The following is a 20,994-nucleotide window of genomic DNA, read 5'->3' on the forward strand; positions in this document are numbered from 1 at the left end:
ATCCTATTGCAATTCCTAAGTTTGACAGTGAGACTCTTTCACTGGAGGTGAGGCCCTTAAGGAAGCATTCTTCTTTTTCCACCTATAAACAAGGCAATCGAGGATGAATGTCACCCTGAGAATTTGAGAAAAGTCTATTAAGATGCATCTGAGCTTGAGGCTCTCATCTAAGAAATGCCACAGTTGGGAGATGAAGGTGGAGGTAGAGGGGGACCATCATTGATTGGGTCATGCAAATACAGTTGTCACATCAAGGAAAGAGGGTGTTGTTTAGTATTGAAAGCATATATTCCATATGCGGGCATTTGGTAGTCAGTCTGCTCTGAAGTGACATGCTTCTGAATCTTTAAAGGGCTTCAGCCAGGGAGTGCAAAATCTGATTGAGCAAATTGCTGGAATATTTAAAGTGCAGCCTATTACAGCTTTGACTGTGAAGAGCATCACCTCAGAATTTGTAGTCAGAAAGTGCAAGAAATTGACTTTCCGTCCTCATGCCAGTCCGTCAGCATGAGGTTCAATTCAATTCCTGTTTCTTTAACTTCATTGCTGATGCTAACAGCAGCCGCGTGAGCGTGTGCGTGTGTGTGTGCGCGCGCGTGCGTGTTTGTATGTAAACATGCACCTTTTAGGGGTCTGGTTTTCACATTTTTGTGCTTTTGTCAGTGATGTTGCCTTTTAAAACTTGCTTCCCCCCACGCCCCCCCCACCCACACACAAAAAAACTTGTCCACGTTCTCAGGCTTCTACTTTTCCCAGGAAAGCAGGAACCCTGGACCACTGATATCCAGGTTGGGATAAGCTGCTTCCCAACACATAAGGGGCATAGGGCTGTCGTTACTCCAGACTTCAGGGGCTGGTGCTTATCAGACAAACCTGCAGAAAAGTGGAGTCCAACCTCAAACAAATGATAAATGTCTAGACTGAAAAAAAGACTCTAGAGTCTTTATTCTGATGTCATCTTCTCAACCATGTCCCCTCCACACCCTGTGTGCAACTAAAACCCCACGCTAACACTCCCGATACTCTTGCCCTTATTTTTCCTCTGTAGCATTTATCAAAATATAACAGAATTATGTTGGCTTTTTGTCTCTTCCTACTAGAAATGCTGACTCCATGATGCAGGGGTTTTTGACTATTTTGTCATTGATGTATAGAGCATCAGGGGTACCCAGTAAATGTTTGTCAAATGAATGAATACATTCAAGAGACCATTTGAGAGTGAAGATTCAAAGTGGTGCATTGGAGACAGAACCAGCAATTGTGTCTAGAACCATCTAGAAGGCAGCTGCAATTGGTTTTGAAACCGGGAGAAAGGTGTGACACCGGAGTATGGGGAACAGATGTACAGATGTTGGGTTCTTGGAACAGTAAATGTCAACCAAGGGACATATTAATGCCTAGAATGTTGCCATCTCTTGAAATTTGTTGCATAGGCCAGGAGTGGTGGCTCAAACCTATAGTCCCAGCACTTTGGGAGGCCGAGGTGAGTGGATTGTCTGAGCCCATGGTTCAAGAACAGCATGGGCAACTTGGCGAGACTTCACCTCTACAAAAAAATTAATCGGGTGTGGTAGCACATGCCTGTAGTTTCAACTACTTGGAAGACTGAAGTAGAAGGATTGCCTGAGCCCAGCAGCTACTGGGGTAGCTGTGAGCGTGCCACCGCATTCTAGCCTGGGCAACGGAGTGTTACTCCAACTCAAAAAAAAAAAGAAATTTGTTGCATAAACAGCAGATGTGTGTGTGTGTGTGTGTGTGTGTGTGTGTGTGTGTGTTGTTTTTTACTTTTGCTAGGAGTCTCACTCTGTTGCCCAGGCTTGAGTGCAGTAGCACACTCATGGCTTCCACAGCCTCGACCTGCTGGGCTCTGGCAATTCTTCCACTTCAGCTTTCCAAGTAGCTGGAACTACCAGCACATACCACCACACCTGGCTAAATTTTTTGATTTATTATATAAATGAGGAGGTCTTGCCAAGTTGCCCTGGCTGGTCTCAAGCCCCTGGGCTCAGGCAATCCTCTCACCTCTGCCTCCAAAATTGCTGGGATTACAGATGGCCTTTCTTTTTAAGTGAGAATCAGTTATAATGATAATAATCAATTATCCAATGGTTATTGTTTGTCAGTGCCAGCATTATTTGTTGGGTGCTTTATACTTAGTATCTCACTTAATTTTATCCACACCCTAGAAACAATGACTTATTATTAGCCCATGTAACAGTCGCCCACACTGAGGCTCAGAGAGCCTGAAATTGCCTGAGATAGTACAGTTAGAAAATGGCAGGACCAGGCTGGGCATGGTGGCTCACTTCTGTAATCCCAGCACTTTGGGAGGCCGAGACAAAGGATTGCCTGAGCCCAGGGGTTCAAGACCAGCTGGGGCAACTTGGCAAGACCTCTTCTTTACAATAAATCAAAAAAAGAAGCCCTGCATGACAGCACACTCTTGTGGTTCCAGCTACATGGAAGGCTGAGGTGGAAGGATCACCTGAGCCCAGCAGGATCCGGCTGTGGTGGCTGTGAGGGTGCCACTGCACTCCAGTCTGGGCAACAGAGTGAGACTTGTACTCAAAAAAAAAGAAAAAAAATTGGCAAGACCAAGTACTGAAGAGTCTCTGTCCATTTCCAAAGACTGTTTGCCTCCTCCGTCAGCACTTAACCTTGAAATAATGGTACATTCTTGGACAAGGACTTACCTGTTGGGTTTTTTTTCTTCACTATCCCTGCTGGCTACCACGAGACCCCCTGAGCTTGTCTTGCTTCCAGTTCTTAAACAAAAGTCCTTCTTTTCCCCTCTAATCCTGCCACCTTTCTATAGAAAGTGACAAATACTTTGCTTTAATGTCCTTGGATGGCCTACAACTTAGTTAGGCAGGAGAGAACGAGTCTGAAGTCAGATCATGATCCATAATTCTGAGGTAAACAAGTCCTGTGTTGTCCCAGACTCTGTGTCCCCTGTTAAGGAAACAGGCCTGAAGCCCAGAGAATCATCACTGATCTTTGAAGTCAGGCTTTGTTTGTCTTTTGTTTGCTCTTACTGCTCAGAACACAACTCAATCTTAGGTAATTTTCAAAAGAACTTTTCAAACTAATGACTTTTCTTTAATTGATAAATACAAATTGTATATATGTATGTATGATGTACAACATGCTGTTTTTGATATATGTATACATTGTGGAATCTTAACATGTACTTAAATACCTTTCTGATTTCTCAAGAGCAGAAATCTCAAATCTAGTAAGTGCATACCCTCTAAATCAGTGGCTCTGAGACCCACAGTTCACATATTAAATCTAGTTTAGCCCACTGGTATAATGGCTTTGGTTGACATAATACAAAATACTATGTTGCTTTAACTGAACTTGGATGCCTTTGTTTAGAAAAATAATATATTCTTCAGTTGTCTCCACCCTCCTCTCTTTATTATCTTTTCCTGCTGTTCTTTCATGTCACCTGCCTGGCCCTTGAAGGTAAGTGAATTTCCACCCTGGGTGAACCACTGCAGAGTCAGAAAAGCAGAAAAACCAAATGATATCCAAAGTGAGAGCAACTCTTGTACTGTTGCTTAGCCAAATCATTCTTTCACCTGGGAAACAAAAACAATAATGTTTACTATAGAAAGTGTATTTTTTTCCTCTTTCAAATAACTTGTGAAATCCACTACAGTGAGTGGTGACAGCTCGCATATTCTGGGCCTCAACTCTCTCTGCTAACCTTATCTGCATCCTCTGCTCTAACCCTGACTTGTCGGAGACACCTGTTCCATGCCTGTATTCTAGCGGGCAGCCCATTCCCCGAGTGGAATACACGGAGGAAGAAAAGAGGACGTGGGGCACGGTATTCAGGACCCTGAAGTCCTTGTATAAAACCCACGCTTGCTACGAGCACAATCACATTTTTCCACTTCTGGAAAAGTACTGCGGCTTCCATGAAGATAACATTCCCCAACTGGAAGATGTTTCTCAATTCCTGCAGAGTAAGTCCGCATCAGGGTCAAAGGCGGGAAGTAGGGTGGGGCTGGGGCAGAGGAGAAGGAAAGGGGAAAAAAGTCCATGGAGGTGAGGATGAGCCTGTAGACCGTAGGGATGAACGCAGGCTGATTCTCCCAGGAAGAACTCAAATCACTGAGCTCTGCCTTCTCTCTAGCCTCAACTCCTAATCTCCTTTTATCCCAGCAAAGACATCAGGCATAGATTTTTCCATATGTATGTTCGTGGGAAGGTTTTTCTTTGCTTCTTCAAGCCCAGGGTGTCCCATCAGGGCTCTCCCTGCAGCTCCTTGTTGTTTTATGAGTTGGCTGCAGTGTGGGTTTGTGTAAGGAATTGCTACAGATGGGGCAGTGCCAAGAGTCGTGAACTCTGAGTCTATGCATCTGGTGTGAATCCGGCCTTGGAACCTCTCTAGCTGGATGGACCTGCCTCAGTTTTGTCATCTGTCAACTTTTTAGCCTTTCTGGTAGGGAAATTGTGAGAATGAAATACAATGTTGCATAAAAAAGCACCCAGCATAGTGCTGCACTTATAGTAATTGCTTGGTGAACTCAAACTGAATTGGAATCTAGTCTGAGTAACTGAGTAGGTAAATGCATCGTCTGGACTTTGGACAACCTCTCTAGGGGAAATGGGCATGTTCCTTTCAGCCAGGAGGGTATTAATTCAACAAAAATAAAACATTTAAGTAACATATTAAATGCCTGCTATGTGCCAGGCAGAATGAGAAAATGTAGGGAGACAATCCACAGGTTCATAGAAATGAAGAACTTCCTATGCATCAGAACTGTGCAGAGATGGACAACTCCAGCCATGGCAGGGTGGGAGGATGTAGCCAGGATAGAGTAAGGGTAGACCAGGTGACCTGTGTGGCCTCTTCCATTTAGAAAGTCTTTACTTTCTGGATACACAGAGGAGAGAGATTTCAAGCACAGCGAACTTCAGCCTGAACTGAAGATTCGCAGAACACAGGAGCTGTGGGAAATGCATTTGGGAAAGGCTCAGCTTCTACTTAATAGGGTTATTGTGGGAATTCACAATATACATAATGTGCTTAGAGCAGTGCCTGACATATGGTATGGGATATACAGTGTTAGCTATTATTTTCAAAATCACTGTCATTATTCTTCTCCTTCCAAGTTTGGAATGAATTGGGAGACAGATACAGGAACCAGAGAGATGGTGATCAGAATGGCAGCTTAAAACAACAAAAACCTTTTTTAGAGAATGTAGCATAGATGTGCACCCAAATGGATGTCCTAATATTCTACCCCTTGATCAGGTAAACTTACCTGCCAGTTCAGAGAGCAGACCAGGACACACTCCTCTGCGGGCAATCAAGAGAAAAAGAGCAACAAAAAAGGGTTAAATTGAGAATAGGCATCTCTTGTTCCCAAATGTTCCAATCAGACCAATCATTGCCTCTCCTGGGGTGGGCTGTGTGAGGTTCGGTAGAGAAGCTACAAGTGCTGCTCCCCCTACTCTTCCTTTCTAGGAAATGGAGTGAAAATTTCTTCCCCATTCTAGAAACAATAGAAGTAGGGATTCATTGTTCTGCCTTACCAAACAGTAATGGAAACTAAATTTATTGGATGTTTCCAATGTGCGAGGCTCTGTGCTAAGTAATTTGTAGTCATTAGCTCTTTCGATTCTCCTAAATATCTATCCACATTTTGCAGATGAGAAAACTGATCAATGTAAATTCCTTGATCCAAACCACACAGTTAAAAAGCAGTTGGGTAGAGATTTGAAGCCAAATCTGCTTGGCATCAAAGTCCATGGTCCTGGGCAGTTGCGTGTACTATCTCCCTACCTGAAGATCTTAGGCCCCTCTGGCTTCACTGTGATGAGCTTTGAGTTTTCTTTCTCCTTTGCTTACCAGGTTGCACTGGTTTCCGCCTCCGACCTGTGGCTGGCCTGCTTTCCTCTCGGGATTTCTTGGGTGGCCTGGCCTTCCGAGTCTTCCACTGTACACAGTACATTAGACACGGATCCAAGCCCATGTATACGCCTGAACCGTGAGTATTGTCCTCCAACTACTGGTTGCCAGCCACAGTGAGTGTCACCTCTTCCTGTTCCAAGAATGGAGTTTGGCTTCATTAATGACTGGCCCATGGGACTAGCTGTATGGTAGGTAATATACAGTTTTAGCTATTATTATCATTATCACTGATATTATTCTTCTCCTTCCAAGTTTGAAACAACTTGAGGGACAGATACAGGAACCAGAGAGGTGATGATCAGAATGCTAGCTTAAAAGAAAGAAAGAGCGATTTAGATAATGTAGTGTAGGGGTGTACCCAAGTAGACTTCCTAATATTGTATTCCTTGATTATGTAAACTTACCTGACAATTTACAGAGCATAGTCTTGGATTGATTTTTGGTAGTACTGAAATAAACTTATCTATTTTGAAGGTTTTCTCTGTCCAAATAGACCAAATTAATTGAAGATTTGAGTATCCTGGGATCCAAGGATTCAGAACTTCCCTGGTGGTGGGAATGAGAGATCCCATTTAATCACAAAGTCAGAGAGTTATGAAGTTTGTGATTTCAAATGGGAGCAGGAGCAAGTGACAACCAAGCTATCTCAACATCTAAATACAAGTCTAGATGATTCTTATCTGCATAGGCCTAAACTGTTTCTTGGTTAGATGTAGAGAATGGCCAACCACAATGCTTTTTACGTTTGTGTGAAGCCAACTCCTTGGTCAGATAAAATTTATGCAATTTATTGTTTTTAAAAAATCATTAAGACACACACAACTATTTTTCCCTGCCCACAAAGTATATTGCTCTGAATCAGAAAAGACCTGTTCCAAATGGATGCAGCACTTCAAGTGTTGAATAAATAGTTTCTCTTCTCTGACTGCTTCTCCCTCCAGACTAAGAGAAGAACAGCACTATTTTTTCCCCCAGTTCCTGGTAGGAATAACTGAGCATATTGTATTTGCCCAGGGAAGTCAATTGCCAAGGAGAAGGCTTGTGATGACAAGTGCTCATGGACCATAGCTCACACAGGGGCAGACCTGCAGGAATATTGCTTTTCTGTCTTGTGAACCACTTGGGCACCCAAGACCCCTGATTGCTAAGTCCTACTGTATCTGTCTCTTACTTTTCTATTGTTTTCTCTTGTACCTTGCCTCATCTGACACCAAGCTCTGCTTATCATTTATTCCTAGAGAGAGATCATGATTCTAAATGAACTACTTCCCTTCTTCCTCCTCATGCAGAAAGACTGAAGCTAGCTTGTTTTAAGCCTCCTCCCCGCCATGCTCTGTGCTTTCTGTCTTTCAGAGACATCTGCCATGAACTGTTGGGACATGTGCCTTTGTTTTCAGATCGCAGCTTTGCCCAATTTTCCCAGGTAAGGAATGGATCTCTTTAGCCTCCTACTTATAGGGCGGAGACCTGGATTGCATAAATGAGTTGAGCCTGTAAAGGGGCCCTTGAGCCTTTTGCAGGAGTGAAAGCCAGGGACAGGTCTGTGATCCTACCTGAGATAGGTGTGTGGCTCTGTGAAGCTGGCTAAATACCCATTCCGGGGGCTACAGCATGGGACTGATGAATTTCTTGTCCTCTGAATCATACGTGTGTTGTCAAATTTGTAAATCTCATTGTCCTACCAGGTGTAATTTAAGAGCCTTCTCATCCATGAAAATCTGCCCTGATTCCCCTGCAAAGGTTACCTCACCTTCTTCCAAGTTCTCCTAGTACCTTTCCCTAGCCTTTTTCTAGGACCACTGCAACCTTCTACCTTATCAGGCAAGTCATTTGTGCACAAGCTAGAATTAAATAAGATGATGTTTGCCAAGAATCCAGGGTCAATAACCAGACTTATCGTTGGCAAACAAATGAGACAAATATTTCATCACCATCATCAAAGCAGCAACTTGGACTTTGATTCATCTTTCACAGTGGGGAACAAGCTCAAGAAATGCTTTTAGATGAGTGAAAAAATTCAACTAATTTTCTCTAGACACTAATTCTCTTAGAGGCAGCCCAAAACCATGACTGGGTAACTGGGATTATGAGAGAGTTGAATGATGGTTCTAATGAACCTACAGGCCCAAGCCCGCCACTGGCCAGGTATGTGACCTGTGCCATGCGGCCAGCCACCCTGAGCTTCAGTCTCCACAGGTGTGGATCAGTTCACTTCCTCACAAGGAAGAATGAGGACCAAGTGAAATGAAATGACCCATGAGCAAACGCTGGGCCAAGTGTGAATTTCAGAGTAATGGGATTATAAGCATTTTCCCCTCAACTGGAAGAAACAAGTATTTCCACTGTCGAATGAAGAGGCTACCACTTAACATTGGGAACAAACAAAAAAGCTAAATTCATTGCTTGCTAGTAAGGGAGAACTATACTTGTCGCCTCTCTAAACAACAAGGTGAGGTTTTGGGAATGATGGAGTTCAGAGATTGTTGAACTTTTAGAATTGGGAGTGTTTAGGGAAGAGCTGAGTTTTTGTTTGTTTTGTTTGTTTGTTTTGTTTTTTGAGTTGGCATCTGGAGTCTCACTCTGTTGCCCAGGCTAGAGTACAGTGTTATGTTCACAGCCACCAACCATAGCCTCCACCTGCTGGGCTCAGGTGATCCTTCCACCTCAGCCTTCCAAGTAGCTGGGACTACAGCACATGCCACCATGCCCAGCTAATTTTTTGATTATTGTAGAGACAAGATCTTGCCAAGCTGTCCAGGCTGGTCTCAAACCCCTGGACTCAGGCAATCCTCTTGCCTCTGCCTCTCAAAGTGCATGAGCCACTGCAACCGGCTTAGTTGAGTTTTAATTGTGGAAGCATCACCTTTGACATTCAGAAGTATGGTTACTTCTGCCAAGATGTCATTGATTGCTTGAGACAGCTGTAAAACCAGGACTTGTTACTGTGTCTGAAGAACAATCAGTTTTCTCCTCAGAGAATAGGAACTATTTATTCTCACCACCAGAAGCTACTCTGCCCAGGCTAACTGGCAGTCTTCCTGAAGCCATTCCATTTGGGTAGCCCCACAGAAGAGTAGACAGTGACTCAAGTCAACAAACAGGATCTGCTGGGGCATCATGTCACATGGCTCTGACTTTTATCTGGACAACCCCAAGGCAAGGAGTCATGTTGAAAGTTCCTAGAGAACATTCCTTTCTGATTTAAGGGCAGGACTTGCTTTCTGCTGTAGTAGAAAATGAGGTGGGGATGGAGCACAAGGAAATACTGGGGACTCTGGTTTCTGGCAAGCTCTGGGCCCACAAAGAATGATGACTAGGAGAACCAGGCATCAATTTGATCTTGGGTTTATCAGTAGCTTCTGTTGAACTCAAGACTGTGGCATTTCTGGGAAGGTGGGTGGAGTGGAGATGGGGGTAGGGCTAGAGAGTAGAGCCAGGCTAGGAATTTGTCTGAATTTGGTATACCCTGAATCAGACAGCATTTTCTAAGCATAGTCTGGACCAGGCTCTGGGAGGGATACAGAGATGCAGGCTGTGTTGGCTCTTGCTCCCAAGTGGGCCCATTTCTTCATCCCCATCTTTGTCTACGACCAAAGTGATCTCACCCAATCTCATTACAATAAATTCCAGCTGTACTCTGATTACAGACACATTTGTGTCTTCAGCCCAGACTTCAATCCCAAAATTCAGACTTATATATCCAAATGCCTACTCAGTATCTCCCCTTGGGTGTCTACTAGATGTTCCTATCATCCTGTCATAACTACATTCCAGATCTTTCCACTCTACCCTTCTCCACCCACAGCCTGCCCTGTGCATGGTAACTCCACCCTCCCAGCTGGTCAAACCTAAAGCACTTGGGGACATCATCAACTCCTTTCTCTCTTACTCCCTAACCGGTCTTACAGGAAATTCTATGTGTGCTACCTTCAGGATATATATAGAATCTGACCACTTCCCATAATGCCCACTGCTACCAACATGGTCTCACCCACTGTTGTTTCTCACCCTGGTAACTACAGTAGTCTTCTCGCTGGAGTTCTTCCTCTACTCTTGGTCTTGTCCCTACTCTCAATCCAGGCTACTAATGTCCTGATAACCTAAGTCAGATTATGCCTACCTCTCTGCTCATATCCCTGCAATGGCTCCCTAGTTCACTGAAAGGAAAAGCCCAAGCCCTGAATGTCTAAAAGATCCTAAATGATCTGGTTCCAGATCCTCTTTGACACCATCTGCCACTTCTCCCTGGCTAACTCTCCTCCTGACACACTCGTCTCTCCCTGTTTTTTGAACCAACCGATCTTTTCCCTCCTTAGGGATCTTTTGTGCTGTCTGTGCTTGGCCTGCAGTGCACTTCCTTCAGATGCCAGCAGCATCGACAACCCACTTCTGGGGCGTCTTTGCTCAAACATCACCTTCTCAGTGATGCTGATCCTAGAGCCCTACTTAAAATCACAGCTTCCCTCACATGTCCTGGAACTCCCAATCCCCCTTATCCCTTTCTCCTGCATCTTCTTTCCAAGGAACTTATCACCTTCCAACATACCTATGTATGCTTATTATGTGTTACTTATTGTCCATCTCCACTAAGAAACCATACAACATCTTCATGGATTTTTATACTGCCTGGCACATAGAAGGAACTCGATAGATATTTCTAGAGTGAATGAACGCATGGAGTAGAGGAGACACACACACACACACAGCAGACTGAGTAAATGTTGTAAAAGAGAACAAGAAATGACTAGAGGAATTCTCCAATCGGGACTGTAATGAGAAGTGATCCATAATGTTTCCACCTTTGTAGCCATGTGTATGCTTGGACAGACGTCAACCATGTGTCTGCAGTTCCTGTGGTGCTTTCAGGGTGCATGTTTAAGATTTGTCCAGTACTCCAGGAATGTCCCACTTATACCGTGGGAGAATAATCATTCATCGAGAGATGAAGCTTTAGACATTTAACTGATTATGTAACCATGAACAGGTCCCCTTCCATCTCTGTGCCTCAGTTTCTCCTCAGTTACAAAGTGAACACAAAGAACCAAGTGATGGTAAAAGGTGGTTTTCCGTGCTCTAGAGGTCTATGATTGCATAATATTGTCCAGAAAAGACTTGACAGCACACTCAGGGTCCATGTGGGCCCTTCTGCAGACTTCTGGCCCCCTGTCACCTTCCTATTGGTCAAGTACCACACTGATATTGAGGGTGAAAGTTGGGAATGGGTAGACGCCATCTGCACCGGTGACTCTGTTTCTCCCCAATTTCAGGAAATTGGACTTGCCTCTCTGGGTGCGCCAGACGAGTATGTTGAGAAACTCGCCACAGTAAGTCCCTTCTCTCCCTGGGAGGATGTGGGAGTGCTATGGGCTGTGGCCCTCACATCTTGAGGCTTTGCTGATTCCCTAGAAACCAGGTCATTTGGTTAAAAAAAAAATCAGAGTCAGAATATGGTGGGTTTCATTTGCACATGTGAGACTTCACGTTTTGATTCATTTCGCCTTAGTGATTTCATTTTGAAATAGGCTGCATGCAAATGTTGACATCTTTTAAATTTTAAACAGAATGTCTTGAAAACAACACCAGCTTTAAACCCCTGGGCACGAAGTGTGTGTATAAGGTGATCTGGACTCACGGCTTTGAAGAGGGCATATTCACATCTCTATCCCTGTCCTGAGCATACATTAGGATCTTTCCTTCCTCAGACACAACATGGAAATGAGGGTGGGCTCTGTCCATTTTCTGGAACACGTCCTTCTCCTGAGGGTATCTGATGGCACCATCCTCTGAAGCTGTGGAAGCAGCACCTCAGTGCAGTAGCAACTTCCTCTCTGTATACTCCAATTTCAGCACACCCATCTCCAGCTGCTAAGCCATATCTCTTATGATTTGCCCAGTCTGGAAGTTGAAAAAGAAACACTTAGAATGGAATTAGGGACCACCAATCAATGAAAATCTATCATGAAGATGTGTCAGTTTAGGAGTTTATTAATTCAGTCCATCAGAAAGCCTAAAGCTCCCAGAAGGGTTTCTCTCACTTGCCAGCTGCTATTAACCCTGGACAAGTGTCTTTTGCTTTCTTATCTCTAAAAATGGATCCAACAGTTTATATCCTGCCCATCTCAAAAGTATATCATGAGGATCTAAAGAGTTACATTTTGTGAATGTGACTTCTGAAATGCCAGATGCTACAGAACTGGATGTAATTTCTTACTTGTATGAAGAAAATGAACTTGGAACTCAGAGCACCATGTTGTCTGTCATGACAGTGACAAAAGGACTATCACCAATCTAGCATAACAAAAAATATTGTATGATTGATCCACTGGTCTGGAAAACATCCTGGAGTCTTGCTGTGCCTTTATTTTGCTGTGTAGCTGCGTGCATGTTGCCTCCTCCTTCTGGGCTAAAGACTCCTCGGCTGTGTGTGAGGAGGTCAGACAGTCTCAGCTTTAACATTCTTTTGTCTAGTTATCAACCTTAACTATAACTCACCCCTAACCCTCCCAAACTGTGACCATCTCCAGCAGCCAGCTGAGCTTCTTCTTGATCCCAGAGCCCCAGGACTCTTTCCCTGGCAGGCATCTAGCACTGAGAGTTATTGAAAGAAAAGGACTTGGTTGTTTGGGGGGACAAGTAAAGTGGTTGACTTCAGAAACACCCCAAGTGTCAGCATGGATGCTGGGATGTGCACCTTATTGACGCTATTGCCACCTGGCCCCACCTCCCATGATCGTATCTGCTAGAATTACCAGATAACCCCCACCAATGTGAGAGCAGCTTAGGAGTGCCTCGCTCTAGCTGATGCCACAGCAAAAAAGCCAAAAGGGATGAAGGAGTTCCTGTCATAGTAAGAGGAGCACCTTGTGGGGAGCATCATTTGGGGGTCTTTCAGTACCCTCAATGCTTCCCATTACACCTTGCAGCCAGCTTACCTTTGATTCAACAGGTAGCTAGATAGGTGAGATACAGAACACAAAGAAGTGATCACAGGTCATGTGGATTCAACACACCTGAGCAGACTTCCACCTGGGCCATCCTGCCCCGGGTCCTGGGGCATTTGCTGCCTCCCACTTCTTTGGAGAATATACTAGTAAAGGTTCCCCTAGAGAGACAGAACCAATAAGATTTATAGAAAGAATGAGAGAGAGAGAGAGAGTGCTATGTGAGAGGGGACTTATTAGGGGAATTGGCTCACACAGTTATGGAGACCAAGTCCCACGATACGCTGTCTGCAAGCTGGCAAACTTAGTCAAAGTTCAAAGCCACAGAACCAGGGAAGCTGATGGAATACCTCTTAGTCTGAGGGCAAAGGGCCAAGAACCTGGAGGTGGGGTTTGGGTACAAGTCCCAGAGTCCAAAGACCTGAGAGCCACGAGTTGAGAGCTGATGTTCAAGGGCAGGAGAAGAAGGGCGTCTTGGCTCAGGGATGAGAGAGAAAGAGAAATGATGGTGTTCACCCACATTAAGGGCAGATCTTCCCCCACTCAGTCCACCAACTCACGAGCCAGTCCTCTCCGGGAACACCCTTACCAGACACACCCAGAAACGTTTTACCCAGTCAAACTGACATGTAAACTTAGCCATCACCATTACAGGTGTGCTTCAGCTCGACTTTCCCTTCCAGATCTACTGGTTTACTGTGGAGTTTGGGATCTGCAAACAAGGAGACTCTATCAAGGCATATGGTGCTGGGCTCCTGTCATCTTTTGGTGAATTACAGGTATGACCCAAGCAGGATGAGTTTGAAAACGGTGGGCACAGGAAACCATTGTTTTTCTCTTAGTCTTGTCGAGTCCCCCTTTACATTCATTCTGAGATAAAGCCTGAGGGCTCATCCTCTAGCAATGGGCACCTTAGCAGCTATGAGTTCATCATGGCTGCAGGTGTTAGCCATGGAAAATGAATTGTGAGTGCACAGGTCTCTAGGCTGGATGGGTCTCCTGAGCTCATGGTTGAACTGTGCTTGCAGCCTTGTATGTTGCCAAGCATGTGCCAGAAAATATGGTTGGTCTCTATCTTGTCTACTGATCACTTTGCTTGAAAGTGGTTGGAATGGATTACTCCTTTCTCTCTTGGCTACAGGTTTAGATGAGCTATGAAGGGTAAAATCTAGTATATGCAAAATAACTTGGATGACTGCATTTGGGCTGGGGTATAGAAGGAATCAGGTGGGATGAGTCATACAAATGGCCTATGGGAAGCAGCAGAGACCACCAACCCTGCTTTAACCATGCAAATATCTCACTTGGGACCTGCAGTACTGTTTATCGGGCAAGCCAAAACTCCTCCCCCTGGAGCTGGAGAAGACGGCCATTCAAGAGTACACTGTCACGGAGTTCCAGCCACTGTACTACGTGGCAGAGAGCTTTAATGATGCCAAAGAGAAAGTGAGGTGAGCTGATGACCAAGGTGAGCCACTAGCTCTGGGGGCTCCTGACTCAGGCTGGTGCCACTAATCGGTAGGCAGCCGGACAGGAAGTAGACTCCATACCATAGCAACTTTGTGCCACAGACAACTTATCTCCCCACCTCCTCTACTCTCACCCTCTTCTGCTGTCTGTTGGGAGTCTGGATGTGCTGACCCCTGCACGCAGCCCTGCCACCTGTTCACTACTCAGAGCAGTCATCAAGTCTAGTCATTAATGCTTTCTGTCCACAGAATGGCCACAAAAATCCCCAGAAGCCTTCTGATCAGGGAAGTCCCTTCTTCACTTTCTTCCCCTGGACACCTTCGCAGCTTGCTCCCTCGCCTCCTTTATGCCTTTACCCAAATTTAATCTTTGTGTACCTTTCTCCAACCAGCTTATTGAACATCTCTGCCCACCCCTGCTGCTGGTGCTTCTGTGATTCATTTTTTTTCCCTAGAACTTATTAACTTCTAATATATAGCATAATGGAAGCTCCATGAGGGTAGGAATTTTTGTCCTTTCTGTCCCTTGCTCTTTCTCCAGCCCCTAGAACAGTGGCTGATATAGAGTAAAGACTCTATAAGTAATTGGCAAAGGCATCAGTCTGGGAGGCAATTCAGCGAAGGCTGATGAGAGGTGCTGAGACTTGGAGACTCAGCCCTCTGAGCTGACAGCCTGTCCTGCCTTCAATCTGCTGGGGCAACCCTCTGACAGACCCATATCCTAGCAGGAGACAGGCCGGGCAGAGGGTCTATCCGGATGTGAATATCCTAATCCTCACCATGTGTTGCCACTTTTAAATAAAATTTGTATCAGTGATGGGTGACAAGCATAGGACCATAGGCCTTTGGGAGTCTATGAAGCTGGTTATGTCAGCAATCAATGCACTGGGCGTAGGTAACTTTTTTTTTGAGTTGGGGTCTCACTCTGTCACCCAGACTAGAGTGTAGTGGCATGCTTCTGGCCTTGACCTGCTGGGCTCTGGCGATCCTTCTGCCTCAGCCTTCCAAGTAGCCGGAACTATAGGTGTGCGCTATTACGCCTGGCTAATTTTTTTGATTTATTGTAGAGACGAGGTCTCGCCAAGATGCCCAGGCGGGTCTCGAACCTGCAGGCTCAAGCAATCCACTCACCTCGGCCTCCCAAAGTGCTAGGATTATAGGCTGAGCCACCAAGCCCGGCCATGGCTTAGGTAATTAAAGGTAAAATGCTGGCTCACAGGTCCACATCATTTGACCTCAAATTATTTCCTTTCTCCCCCTCTCTTGGGATCTCAAGTCCTTTCCGCTCTGCTTTCTAGTTATCTCTGAAACCATCATCCTTCAGCAGTAGCCTCACCTCCCTATGGCCCCTAAGTGCTCCATTGTACCATTCCTGGAACCTCTTGAAGGCTGTGGATTTTAGCGGTTTTGTACATTACCTCACCGGGGTAATTAATATTAATAATAATGTCCAGTACATGCCTAACACCTATTATGTGCGAAACACTGTTCTAAGTGCTGCTCGTGCCTTCATGAATTTAACCTTCAAATAAGACTGTAAAGTTTGTAGACAGGGGTACAGAGCACCGAACTGGTAACTCACCCAGGGCCAGTCACACAGCTATGAAGTGAGTAGCCTAGGGCTTGGTTCCAGGCAGCGGGGCCTAGCTCATGAGCACCCTGTCATACTGAGATCACATTTGGATGGGTCTTTCTGGAGGCAACTGTAACCCACGTTTGATCAGTCCCAGATCCGCAAGGAAGAGCTTGCCAGAATACAGGCCTCTGAAATCCCACCTGCTTTGCCAGTGCTTAGGGCCCAAGGGAGACAACCACAGAAACTCTTCTGTTAAGAGGTGGCACACAAAGTCAAAGAGAATACTGAAGAACAAGGTTCATAACAAGGAAGGGAAAGTGGGCATCCCTGGGGAGTTTCTCAGAGCATCCTGGCTAAGAGAAACCAACTCCAACCATTTTCACTTACAAGATTCAAGTTCTAGACAGAGATTTGGTTCATGTGCTCCTTCCTGGTCAGAGGTGGGCTGGTCCCCAACCCTGACTGCCCGACTAGCCACAACCAGAGGGGAAGGGGTGAATTGCCCACAGCAAAAATGAGGTACTTCATGGAAAGAGGGGGAGAAGAGATACAGTGCAGGTGAAATCACAGATGGGTATCATTTGGCTTATGCCACCAACTGGACTGAGAAAGCTCTTTCCAGAGAAGAGGTGGAGAGATACGCTTGATTATTTGTCCTTGACTAAAGGCAGCTAACACTCACGGGACACTTACACTGCCTTAATAGCACTTGCTACCACCCTCAGAGGTAGGTACCGCTAGTGCCTCAGTTTTAGAGAGGAATGAGTAAATTGGGGTGCAGAGGAGTGGTGCCCCGGCCCTGGTCACATGGACTTGGGAACTTGGGGAGCCACTTTTGCCAAACTTGAGGGGCCCTCCTGTCTTCTTTATCATTGTCTTTCCAATAAAGCAGCCTCTACTTTCACCAGGGACCAATATGGACACATCATTTGTGATGACTTGCAACCATCTTGTTAATGATATTGCTTGATGTCCCTCACAGGGGCCCTGCAGGGGATTCCTGCCAAACCTGGGAGTCACGCATTTGGAAGGCAGGAAAGTAAAGAGCCCAGGCCAGAGTCAAACGTCCAGGGTCCCTTCCCAGCTGCACAACTCACTGATAGGATGGCCTTGGTAGTCACATAACCTCCCTAAGCCTCAGTTTCCTTATCTGTAAATTGGAGAGAGTATTAGTACCTACCTCCCAAGGTTTTTGTGAATGTTGACTTAGGGAAGATATTTGTAAAGAGTGTAAACTGGTTAGGACTTAACATAGTTCTTGGTACATAGCACTCAGTTCATGTTAAATTTCATTGTTAGCGGAGTGCATTCTTCAAATCTTGGGCTATTTCTCTCTTTGAATGTGTGTTTACGCACACACACACACACACACACACACACACACACACACACGCACACACACAGGTTTCCCAAGAAGATTCAGTAAAACTCCATTCCCTGCTCGGCCTGGCTTCTGAAGCTCCTGTTTAGTGAGGTTTGGGGGCTACTCATAGTGAAGTGAAATTCCGCTGAGAAATCTCTTAAAATTATCTTTCTCTGAACGGTGTCCCTCTCTCAGTCCTGTGCTTTCGGTTTCAGGAACTTTGCTGGCATGATCCCTCGGCCATTCTCAGTTCGTTATGACCCATACACCCAAAGAATTGAAGTATTGGACAATACCCAGCAGCTTAAGATTTTGGCTGACTCTATCAACAGTAAGTAATTTACACCCTGTAAGGTCACTCTCTTTCCCACTAACAGAGGATTGCATTTTCCTACCTTCATTGTAGGAACAATAAGAAATTAGCCGGGCTCAGTGGCTCCGCCTATAATCCCGCGCTTTGGGAGGCGGAGGAGAGTGGATTGCCTAAGCCCGCGGGTTCGAGACCCGCCTGGGCAACTTGGCTACAATAAATCAAAAAAAAAAAATCAGCCAGGCGTGGTAGCGCACGCCTGTAGTTCCAGCTACTCAGAAGGCTGAGGCGGAAGGATCGCCAGAGCCCAGCGGGTCGAGGCTGCGGTGGCCGGGAGCGGCCACTGCCCTCCAGTCTGGGTGACAGAGTGAGACTCCAACTCAAAAAAAAAAGAAATTTATTAAATATCAAATTCAGAAGAAAACCATCTTCACATAAGCCATGGATGCATTGAGGGAGAAGAACCGGACTAAAAGGCCAGGATTGCATGACTGTCCTTTCGCCTTTGATCTTCCTCGATTGTACCCACCTTCTCGCAGCACACCACCTGGCCGTCACCCTATATTCTTCTTTCTTTTGTATCTCCATCCCTTCCATGTTAAGTGTCCAGCATTCTGCCTGATTCTATCTACTGTATCAGCTATCCGATATTCCATCAATTCATATATTGGTCTTCTGCTATTCTTTGATAATGAGGATATTATAATAATTGCTCTTAAATCACAGGTCTGCTGTGTTCATCACCTGCTTCTGTCTTTAGCCCTCCATGCTTTCATCCAACAACACTGATCAACATTTAGTTCCCATGCTGTCTCCTGTCTCCCAGCCTGTGCAGGTTTTTTTATGTTTGGAGTCCCCTCCTTCCCATCCCTATATAGAGATGCCCAGGTCCAGCTTATCTTTAATTCTCACACAGATAGCTCTTCTTGCAGGAACACTGGTTTGGATGCCCCTCCTATGTCTTTGCGTTTCTACAGATCATTCCTTCCAAGGACTTATCACTGCATTGTTTTATAATTGCTTACTTTGTCACCCCAGCTAGACCTGAACAAAGAACTACATCAGGTTCACTGTCAAATCACTGGCACTTAGTCCTATTTCCCAAAATTATATTAAGTACTCAAGAGTTATTGAATGAATGGGTGGAACTTCCAAAAGAGGTAGACTCCACAGAAGAATTTTAGGCCAGGTGGAGGACTCCCTGCCTTATATAATGCCAATGAAAGCCAAAAGGGCAGGTGGACTTAAAGAGTTCCTCTAATACCATGTGACATTGCCTATACCATTTCTAACACATAGGGCCAGAGCTGGCTGTCATAGTCATTCCCCAGTAGGCTTGGCCACCTGTGGTCAGCCATTTTGAAAAAGTCCAAAGCTGATTTGTCCTCTAGACTCTATTGTTGACATTCAGCAGAAGTAAGTAAGTTCACTGAAAAACCAGCTGAGTGCTCCAGAGATTAAGATGTAAGACAAAGGGGTCAGGCCATACCTGGTTTTGCTCCCCTTTCCTCTGAAAAGTCTAAAAAAAAGAAAAAGAAAAGAAAAAACAAACAAAAAAACTCTATAGAAGATTATTGATAAGGGAATTTTTAAAGTCACAGAATAACATATTTAGGAATTGAAGGGTCCTTAGAGTCATGTAATCTAGGCAAGACCTCATCACCTCTCTATATTTGTTTCCTCAATATCTAGGAGGGAGTGAGGCTTGTGTGTTAGCTTTGAGTCAAAGCCCCAGACTAAGTTTACCAAATTTATGGTAAGTCTTGGGAATCTGTAGACCTCAGGTGACTCTAACACTAGAGGTTTGTATGAACCACACTTTTAGGCCCAATGCCTTAGCTTCTTCAAGTATCTGTAGACGGTGATGTAAAAGAGAAACAGAGAAGATGGTGATTTGCCTAAGGAGAAACCTGTCAAGTCCTCCCCTAGGAAATAGTCTGTGAAAAGAAAAAGCTAATCACATTAATAGCTCTAACACTTCCTAGATCATGCACGTACCTGTACCACAACCAGGCTGTGAGCTCCTTGAAGGTTGGGGTGGCAACCAGCTTATCCAAACAGCCCACGGATCCCCTAAAGCTTTGCACATTGTGAACACTTGAAGAGTCCTTGTTCATTATAGGAATGGCCCATTTGGGTGGTATTTTTCTTTATAGGTGAAATTGGAATCCTGTGCAATGCCCTCCAGAAAATAAAGTAAAGCCACAGACAGAACTTGATCTGTCAACTGAGAATGTGTTGATGGAACTCCAGCTACTTCTTTCACATGAAAAATTCTGAAAAGCAAACCTTAATTTGAAATGACAGCTTTATATCCTTTTTTAGAACAAGATGGAGAATCAACAAGTAAATCAAAATAATATAAAATAATAGTATATGGATACATCCCCCAAAGTATCGTGGTAGATCTTTTGGGGCTGTCTTTGATTTAGAGGTGATAATCTCATTATTCTCAATTGAGTTGAGTCAGTAATCTGCCACATTTTATCAAGGTCAATTAAAATTTGGGACCTGCTTCATTCAAACTTCACATATGTTTTTGTTATCTGCCATAGAGAAATTCATAAAGGAGCGTACATGGCTAAATGTAAAACGCAAAACTGTCATCAGAATTAAAGTATTGCATTTATTACAAATCTTAAACTGCAAAGTTCATTTTCCATTGGTCTTAACTATGATTCCAATTACTGCTTTGATAATGTACCTATGTAAATTCAGGAGCCCATTAAAATAGTTACAAATATTGAAGTTTCATTTTATATAATGTCAAGCATTATATAAAAATATTTTTGTATGTTTTATTGTCATTATAAATACTACCATGTAAGGTAACAAAACTCCCCGCCCTATCCTGACAGTTCTCAGCATCATTGTCCAATTATCAAATCTGCTTTGGGAGACATTTTGGAGACATGTATGATACAGCAGATGTTGACTAAATGCCCGTTTAGTAAATATTCATTGAATAAATAAATGAATACATTATTAAAAGGCAAACCCACCAGAAAATTGGCATTTTCATTGTGTTAGAAAAAACATTAGTAGTTACAAAATTTTGCAATTTTAGCTGTTCCTTGGAATAAAGTGTTCTTCTCATTGCCTCAGAAAAATATTAGCTGGATAATCTTGTGACATGAAGAAATAATCGTATGCTCAGATTTCCAACTCATTGGAGGGGCTCACTGTGACCATCACAGTCATTTCTGGACAGTTAACAGACTTTGACTTTTGTTGGTTGTGCATTTGGCATGAACACATGACTATCTGTGGGTAGAATACCTATGATTTCAAAGCTATAGTTTGAACATCTTACACTACTTTACATTTTGTTTTGGAAATAATTGAGACTTAAAAGGTTTGCAGGGTGTTTGTTCAAGTGTAATTCTCAGAACAGCTATAGCAACAA

General features: G+C 44.3%; 1 protein-coding gene across 1 annotated transcript in view; it reads left to right on the forward strand.

Annotated features, from left to right (window-relative positions):
* Positions 1–20,440, forward strand: part of PAH (phenylalanine hydroxylase) — an 80,081-nt gene extending 59,641 nt beyond the window's left edge. The window contains exons 6-13 of the mRNA XM_008062219.1: positions 3,778–3,974; positions 5,870–6,005; positions 7,283–7,352; positions 11,197–11,253; positions 13,554–13,649; positions 14,188–14,321; positions 17,494–17,609; positions 19,745–20,440. Of these exons, the coding sequence (XP_008060410.1) occupies positions 3,778–3,974; positions 5,870–6,005; positions 7,283–7,352; positions 11,197–11,253; positions 13,554–13,649; positions 14,188–14,321; positions 17,494–17,609; positions 19,745–19,788 (850 nt within the window). The 3' untranslated portion in view covers positions 19,789–20,440. The remainder of the gene's footprint in view (positions 1–3,777; positions 3,975–5,869; positions 6,006–7,282; positions 7,353–11,196; positions 11,254–13,553; positions 13,650–14,187; positions 14,322–17,493; positions 17,610–19,744) is intronic.
* The last annotated feature ends 554 nt before the right edge of the window (positions 20,441–20,994 follow it).

The sequence above is a fragment of the Carlito syrichta genome, unplaced genomic scaffold, assembly GCF_000164805.1.
Source record: "Carlito syrichta isolate Samal-C Ts95f unplaced genomic scaffold, Tarsius_syrichta-2.0.1 Scaffold305677, whole genome shotgun sequence".
NCBI classification, from domain to species: Eukaryota; Metazoa; Chordata; class Mammalia; order Primates; family Tarsiidae; genus Carlito; species Carlito syrichta.